This window comes from Octopus bimaculoides, chromosome 23 (assembly GCF_001194135.2).
Source record: "Octopus bimaculoides isolate UCB-OBI-ISO-001 chromosome 23, ASM119413v2, whole genome shotgun sequence".
Taxonomy (NCBI): Eukaryota; Metazoa; Mollusca; class Cephalopoda; order Octopoda; family Octopodidae; genus Octopus; species Octopus bimaculoides.
In genome coordinates, this window is record NC_069003.1 from 20,444,611 (window position 1) to 20,453,888 (window position 9,278).

Consider the following 9,278-nt stretch of genomic DNA (forward strand, 5'->3'; position numbering starts at 1 on the left):
CATAAATTCACAACACATCATATATATATATATATATGTTGTTGTTGTTGTTGTTATCATTATTATTATTATTATTATTATTATTATTATTATTATTATTATTATTATTATTATTATTATTATTATTATTATTATTATTATTAAGGCGGCGAGCTGGCAGAATCGTTAGCATGCCTGACGAAATGCTTAGCGGTTTTTCGTCTGCCGCTACGAGCTCAGTTTTGCCAAGGTTGACTTTGCCTTTCATCCTTTTGTGGGGGTCTTTAAAATAAGTACCAGTTGAATACTGGGATCGATGTAATCGACTCATCCCCACCTCCCCCAAGATGCTCTAGTGGCAAAAATTTGAAATAATAATAATAATAATAATAATTATTATTATTGTTAAAGTGATGAGCTGGCAGGATCGTTAACACAATGGACAGAAAGCTTAGAAGTATTTCGCCTGTTGCTACATTCTGAGTTCAAATTCTGCAAAAGTCGACTTTGCCTTTCATCCTTTCGGGGTCGATAAACTTAGTACCAGTTATGCACTGGGGTCGATGCAATCGACTAGCTCCCTCCCCTAAAATTTCAGGCCTTGTCTCTGTAGTAGAAAGGATTATTATTATTATTATTATTATTATTATTATTATTATTATTATTATTATTATTATTATTATTATTATTATTATTATTATTATTTTCTAGTTAATTTGCATTTGATTTCACCTGACCAGATCTCAACCAGAGACTTAAGGCACGTATGTATTAGATGGAGAGAAACTTCCTGAGAGTGTGAGTGGTTGATGTCAACACGATTTTTTGAGACTCATAGATTGTTAGTTTCCCAGGGATCTGGTCAAAAAATTTGTCACTACCTTTCTTGTTCCTTCCTGGGGTACCTACAACAACAGGGGTGGTTTTGGTATTTAATCGCCACATCTCAATCTGAAGGTCCTTATATTTCGACAGTTTTTCAAATTCCTTTGTTCAGATGTTTTTATCAGTAGACACTATCATATCAATTAACAAGCACGTTTCTTGTCTTAAGTCTTTGATGACGATGCCTGGTATGTTAGCATTTTATTACCTCCACCTTCGCTAAGGCGGAGGTATTGTTTTCAGTCATCTTTGTTTGCTTGTTTGTTTGTCCGTGGACAATATATCTCAAGAACCACTGGATAGATTTGGATGAAACATTCAGGGATGTTTGGCCTCGTGACTGGCACGTACTGATTAGATTTTGGGATTGATCCAGTACCGGACAAGGATTCTGGATTATTTTTCTTGTTTTTTTTTTTGTTTTTTTAAAAATTTTTGACAGCGGTTGAGTTCATTTTTAGTATTTGCATTTGTGACAGCAGTTGAATTTATTTCAGATATTCTCATTTTAAAAATCATCTCGGGCTAATCATTGAGAGGACGTTGGTGTTGCCTTGGTGGAAGTTTGCATTCTCTGAGTGCTCTTGTTGTTGTTGTTATTATTATTATTATTATTATTATTATTATTATTATTATTATTATTATTATGTTGTTTTTTTTCTTCTTTCTTCAAATTTTCTCCCATTTCTCGCCGAGTGTTTTCCATACACCTATTATTGTTATTATTATTATTATTATTATTATTATTATTATTATTATTATTATTATTATTATTATTATTATTTATGTGTTTCTATTATTCTTTTCTTTTTACAGGCCAATATATACCATCGTTAATAAATGCTTTTGAGAAGACAGCACACAGTCAAATAGCTGACTATGGTAAAGTTAGTCATTACAGAGTGCAAAACATGCATTTGGAATATGATGATGATTATGTGTTTCTTTTTGCCAGCATAATTGATCCGGCTCCCCCAGAGAGTGAGTATGTCCTCTACAACTCTCTCTCTCTCTGTCTCTCTCTCTCTCTCTCTCACACACACACACAATATTAATATTTCTATTTTTGAAAAACCAGTGGATGTTTTCCACTGAATACATGTAAATAAACCTTCGAACAGACAGTCAACAGCGATGCCTGATGGGTTCGGCTACTCCACATTAATAAGGGGCAATCACCCTGAAACTAGTCTGTGGATGTTGAACCAGCAAAGGGAAGCTGCTGACCTCCCCTGTTTGAAGGTTGTAATGGACATAGGTTTGTGTGTCACATAGCTAGCCAGAGGCAATGGCCTCTTGGAACTAATCAACGGCAGCATTCATCCTATTTTCCTGGACTGCCCTGTTAGCTTGGCGATAACTATTAGTTTCCAGTACTGCTGCCGTAGTTTCCTTTAGAGAGATTTAGAAATATTAATATATATAGATATATACATCAAGTTTTCATGTGTATGTAACTACAGATAACCACCAAAATGTATTCTAATCAAAATAAGCGAAATGGAGATTAAAGAATGAGGTACCATTTGACAAATCACTTGACAAGGCAGATCTGCACCAAATGATGTACCACAACTATTTGTACAGCATCTTACGCACAAGGAACCAATACACAATGAGTTGAGACAATTGTAGTGATTAATAAAGAATCTTGTGAATTCTTTCTCTTTTTCTTGTATGTTATAAATTCTACGAACATGAAAGAATTCCTGAAGTAAATCCAATGGCATTTATATCGATACTGTTGATGACATTAGGTAGCTGAATACAGTGAACAAGCTTTAAACAGCGTACTACAAGGTGTATACCCAAGTTTAAGATTATTACTTAAATATACATTGTAGATATAATAAGGTCTGTTAACTGGAAATTGGGGTGGGGTTCTTTAATAAATTCAGTCTCATCCATTCTACCTTCCCATATGTTTGTAGTACTTTGACCAATATTCTTTGGTGTTGGGTCAGTCTTAGAAACAAATTAAATCATTCTTTCTATATTTTGCAGCTTTATTTACACTGCATGAAAATAAAATGATAAAATCTAAAACAAACCGGCTTCTAATGTTCAAACACTTCACAGTGAATTTGTGTGCAGAGGAGTGTGTTGAGTATACTGGCTGTTATGGATTCGAACTGTCAGCAGATAGTGTGTGCACTCTAACTGTTATGAAGTTCTCCGAGGAAAAGGCTGACAGTCAGTTGCAAGATAGCCAAGGAACCAACTTTTATGCCAGTAAGTTCTTCTTCTTCTTCTTCTTCTTCTTCTTCTTCTTCTTCTTCTTCTTCTTCTTCTTCTTCTTCTTCTACTACTACTACTACTACTACTACTACTACTACTACTATTTACTTGTTACTGTTGTTTTTCTTCTTCCTCTTCTGCTTATTCTTCCTCTTCTGCTTATTCTCTCTCTTCTTTTTGAGTGGGATTGTACAGAAACTGTATAGAAGCCCATCATACATGCATGCATATATATGTATTGTAAATGTCATTAGGAGGTCCATGTTAACACACAGAAGATTCTGTGTGTTAACATGAGCCTCCAAATGACAATGCAAACTTCATATAATGAAGACACCCTTGGCCTGAATGATAGCCTGCAGTATACACTTTGCCTGGATAGTTACTACTTCTGAGGTTCCACTTGTTATGAAAAATATCAGCTCCATTCCTTAACTCTTGGATTTTAATTTGCCTGTCAGGCAACCCTGGCTGCCAACCATGGACTATAGAATAACTTTTTTCAGCTTATTATACTTCAATCATCATCATCATCATCGTCGTCGTCGTCGTTGTTTAACGTCTGCTTTCTATACTGGCATGGGTTGGACGGATTGACTGAGAGCTGGCGAGCCAGAAGGCTGCACCAGGCTCCAATCTTATCTGGGAAAGTTGGATGCCCTTCCTAATGCCAGCCACTCTGAGAGTGTAGTGGGTGCTTTTACTTGCTACCAGCATGAGGGCCAGTCAGGTAGTACTGGCATCGACCTTGCTCAAATGGTGCTTTTTACAAGCCACCTGCACAGGAGCCAGTCCGGCGGCACTGGCAACGACCACGCTTGAATGGTATTTTTTATGTGCCACTGGCACAGGAGCCAGTCAGGTGACGCTAGCGACGATCACGTTCAAATGGTGCTTTTTACATGCCATCGGTACAGGAGCCAGTCAGTAGTCCTGGCAATGATCAAGCTTCAATGGTGCTTTTAATGTTCCACTGGCACAGGTGCCAATCAGGCAGTACTGTCATCAGCCACAACAATGATTTCACTTCCCTCAACAGGTCTTCGCAAGTGTAGTTTACTGTCCAATGATTGAAGGGTACTCTTAAGTGGGCTGGTTATGCAGCACTGGCATAGGCCATGGTTATGGTCTCACTTGGCTTGCTGGGTATTCTCAAGCACAGCATATCTCCAAATGTCTCAGTCACTTGTCATTGCCTCGGTGAGGCCCAATGTTTGAAGGTCATGCTTCACCACCTCATCCCAGGTCTTCCTGAGTCTACCTCTTCTACAGGTTCCCTCAACTGCTAAGGTGTGACACTTTTTCACACAGCTGATCTCATTTATTCACAACACATGATCATACCAGCGCAGTCGTCTCTCTTGCACACCACATCTGATGCTTCTTATGTCCAACTTTTCTCTCAGGGCGCTTACACTCTGCCGTGTATGCACACTGACATTACACATCCAGCAGAGCATACTGGCTTCATTTCTTGCAAGCTTACACATGTACTCAGCAGTCATGGCCCATATTTCACTGCCATGTAGTATGGCTGTTCACATACGTGTCATACAGTCTACCTTTTACTCTGAGTGAGAGGCCCTTTGTCACCAGCAAAAGTAGGAGCTCTCTGAACTTTGCCCAGGTTATTCTTATTCTAGCAGCTACACTTTCAGAGCATCCACCCCTGCTACTGAATTGGTCACCAGGTGACAGAAACTATCAACAACTTGTAGTTTTTCCCCCTGGAATGTGATGGAAGCTGTTCTCTGCACATTTTCAGCATTTATTGCTCCTGAGCATTTGCCACACAAAAAACTATCTTCCCAGTTAGCCTTCCTTTGATATTGCTGCACTTCTTATGTGACCATAGCTTACACTGGGTACACCTTAAGGAGTTTCTACCTACACCTTTTCTACAGATCGAGCAGGGTCATTTACCTGAAGGAATTTGTAGTTTGTCTGCCTTCCTACTTATTAAGACTTTGGTTTTAGCTAGGTTGACTCTAAGGCCCTTTGATTCTAATTCTTGCTTCCACACCTGAAACTTCTCCTCTAGTTCTGATAATGACTCAGCAATTAGAGCAAGGTCGTCAGCATAGAGGAGCTCCCAGGGGCATCTTGTCTTATATTCCTCTGTTATTGCCTGGAGGACTATGATGATTAAGGGTGGGGGGCTGAGGACTGATCCTTGGTTCACCCTTACCCCTACCCGGAATTCTTCACTGTACTAGTCGCCAACCTTCATCTTACTGACAGCGTCCCTGTACATGGCTTGTACAGCTCTCACTAACCACTCATCTATCCCTAGTTTCCGCATTGACCACCAGATAAGGGATCAGGGGACCCTGTCAAAGGCTTTCTCCATGTCAACGAAAGCCAGGTACAGAAGTTTATCTTTGGTTAGGTATTTCTTCTGCAGCTGTCTTACCAGAAATATAGCATCAGTGGTGCTTTTCCCTGGCATAAACCCAAACCGCATCTCATCTAGACTGACTCTCTCCCCAATTAGTTGGGCTATGATCCTCTCTATGACTTTCATCGCCTGATCCAACAACTTGATACCTCTGTAATTATTTGTGTCTAATGCGCAACCTTTGTAGCAGTTGACTATGGTGCTATAGTCACCTGGTTGACAATACGGGTGACTAGACTATAACTGACACCACCAGATATTTTAAACATCTTTGCAGTGATTCCTTGTGAGCCAGGGGCTTTCCCTGTCTTCATACCCTTAATTGCTTTCTCCACCAAGGTACTGTCAATTCAGATAGCTGGTCCCTCTGTTGGGTCAACATTCAGCAAACTCTCTTTCTCTCATTCATTCTCTTTATTTAGCAACCTTTCATAGTGGTGTCTCCAAGCCTCTCTCCTTGCAGCTTCATTAGATGCAAGTGAACCGTCATCCATGCGTACACATTTCTCTCCTATGACATCACGATTCTCTCATGCACTATCATGCAACATAAAATATTTCAAGTCTTTGGTCCTCACGACGCAGAGCATTGGCAAATTTTTTCTTATCTGCTTCCCCTCTGGCTAAATAAACCTGTCTCCTAGCTCTCCTTCTGGCAGTCTGATACAGTTCCCCGCTACCACCATTCTTCCAGTCCTTCCATGCCTGTTTCTTTTTCCTAATGGCCCTGTCAACTACATTGTTCCACCACCACGTTACTTTGGGTTGAGAGGGGACTTTGCAACATCCACACATCTCATCAGTGGCCCTCAACAGGTTGTCCCATAGAAACCTCCAGTTGTCTTCCACATCATGTGATGCTATATCCCCCTCTATTTTGTCAAAAGCTTCGAGTAATATGTCTCTAAATCTCTGTCCATTCACAGGATCCTTAATCTTCCAAACCCTTCTCCTCCAAGTTGGTTGTCTTATGGGCATCCATTTAGCTCTGATCCTGAAGTCGCTAACTACTGATTTATGTTGTGGGGTGCATTCTACGCCTGGGAAGGTTTTGGCATTTATAAGTAGCCATCTTTCCCATTTCCTGGTGAGGATGTAGTCAATTTGTCTAGTGTGTCTACTAGATCAGTAGGTGACTCGGTGACTGGCAGGTTTCCTGAAGTTAGTATTACAAACCATCAGATCATTTGCATCGCAGAACTCCAGCAGCCTGGTTCCCTCCTCATTGCGGGAACCAAAACCATAGCCTCCATGTCTGCCATGGAAGCCCCTTGCATGTTGTCCAACATGCCCACTGAAGTCACCAGTCACAAATAGAGGGTCCCTGTCATTCGTCGATGAGGTAGTCTGCAAAAGAGTGTCATAAAATTGGTCTTTCTGTCCATCAAGTAGTCCTGGCTGAGGGGCATAGGCCAAGATAACGGTTCTTAACCTATGATGCAGCACTAATCTAATCATAAGTATTCTATCGCAGACTCTGGCTACCTCGATTACCTTGTGGGAAAAATTCACAACCTTATACACCTTATTTTCGTTCATATGTTTGAAAATGTTTATTGTTTTGTGTTCCAAATTTGTATAATGTTTGCATGTATAATATATTTTATCTAGTATAAATTTCGTTTGATTTCTTTTGATATTATCAGAGTAATGGCAATTTTACTGAAATTTTTTAGGGTGGTACATTCTTCTGTAAGATACCCTACACACACACACACACACACACACACACACACACACACACACACACATGTATATATACTTTGTTGCTTTCGCGAATTCTCATAACTCTTTGTTGCAATCCAATTCCAATATTATGAATTTGAATTGAGAGCTTGAGTCATAGGGAATCTTTCAGTACCAATTCAAGAAGCACCGTTGGCTTAGTTGAGCTCTTCCACTACCTCTTCACAGTTCACCCTCTTCTCCATCTTTAACATGTTTGTTGAGTTTCTATGGGATACATTTCCATATATTCTCATAACACACCATATATATGTAATAATTTCATATTCGCAAATTTCTTATGCCACTAAGCTACCAGCGAAATATGAAAAATCTTTGTTAGAAATCGCCCTTTGGAACCCTCCAAAGTGAAGAATGAAATATAATTCAATCTTTTCACACACACACACACACACACACACACACACACACACACACACACACACACACACACACACACAGGGCATCCAGCTGTAGAAACTTTGCCAGATAGGATTGGAGCCTGGTGCAGCCTTCTAGCTTGCCAGCCCTCAGTCAAACCGTTCAACCCATGCCAACATGGAAAGTGGATGTTAAACGACAACGATGATGATGATGATGATATATAACAAAGTACAGGTGAAGATATAAACCTTGGAGGGATAAAAATATCCAAGAATGTACTGGTTGAATACCTAACGATATAGGCACATACATATGTATTATTAATATTATTAAAAGTTAATGTTATTAAAACCAAGAGAGAAGATGGAGACAAGATTAATAAAAGTTTATTAATACATTGACAAGACCAGACCTACAATTGCTTCAATTCATCACTGGCAGCATAAAATCAACCAAATTTAATTTAATTTAACTAAAACAATTTAGTTAATTACTACAAGTGAGAATATCTTCAGGGAAGGAAGTACAAAGAAATTTAACATATTTAAAACATCCTAAATGCTTTAAAAAGGAAGAATACAGTGTACCGAATTGCATCTCGGTACATGTTTTTTTCAGAATAAATTCAGCACTGAATATATTCTGGTTATTTATTTAATTAATCCAATAATAGGATGAATTCTTTTATAAGAATTTATCAAGTAGCTAGCGTGAAAAAAACCTCATAAGGGAAAAAATCCATCATTTATTTATACTAAGACGGACTCTAAGGTCAAACTACCATAATAAACACGGTAGTTTGACCTTAGAGTCCCTCTTAGCGTGAGGCATTCTTGTATAGTAATGCCCTTATATAAATAAATAAATATATATATATATATTTATTTGTGAATTAAGGCTGTGATGTTGAGCACTTATTTCCATCATACAATATTTATGTATGTATATATATATCATCATCATCATCATCATCATCACCATCATCATTTAACGTCCGCTTTCCATGCTAGCATGGGTTGGACGATTTGACTGGGGACTGGTGAACCAGATGGCTACACCAGACTCCAGTATGATCTGGCAGAGTTTCTACAGCTGGATGCCCTTCCTAATGCCAACCACTCCGAGAGTGTAGTGGGTGCGTTTTACATGCCACTGGCACGAGGACCAGTCAGGCGGTTCTGGCAATGGCCATGCTCAAATGGTGTTTTTTACGTGCCGCCTGCACAGGAGCCAGTCCAATGTTTTGTTCACATGCCACTGGCACAAGTGCCAGAAAGGCGAACCTGGAAATGATTGCGCTCAAATGGTGCTTTTTGCATGCCACCGGCACGGAAGTGAGACCGCTGCTCTGGCAGTGATCCCGCTCAGATGGTGCTGTTAGCGCTCCGCTGGCACAGGTGCCAGTCATCGAATTTGGTTCAGTTTTGATCCAAATATATATTCGTGGCACTCCATTGGTTATGACAACAAGGGTTCCAGTTGATCTGATCAATGGAACAGCCTGCTTGTGAAATTAATGTGCAAGTGGCTGAGCATTCCACAGACACGTGTACCCTTAACGTAGTTCTCGGGGAGATTCAGCGTGACACAGAGTGTGACAAGGTTGGCCCACTGAAATACAGGTACAACAGAAACAGGAAGAAAGAGTGAGAGAAAGTTGTGGTGAAAG

At 39.6% G+C, this 9,278-nt stretch overlaps 1 protein-coding gene across 1 annotated transcript in view; it reads left to right on the plus strand.

Annotated features, from left to right (window-relative positions):
• LOC106884220 (uncharacterized) overlaps window positions 1-9,278 on the plus strand; it is a 79,489-nt gene that overhangs the window by 49,579 nt on the left and 20,632 nt on the right. Inside the window, exons 12-14 of the mRNA XM_052976156.1 lie at window positions 1,681-1,845; window positions 2,869-3,096; window positions 5,688-5,728. Of these exons, the coding sequence (XP_052832116.1) occupies window positions 1,681-1,845; window positions 2,869-3,096; window positions 5,688-5,728 (434 nt within the window). The remainder of the gene's footprint in view (window positions 1-1,680; window positions 1,846-2,868; window positions 3,097-5,687; window positions 5,729-9,278) is intronic.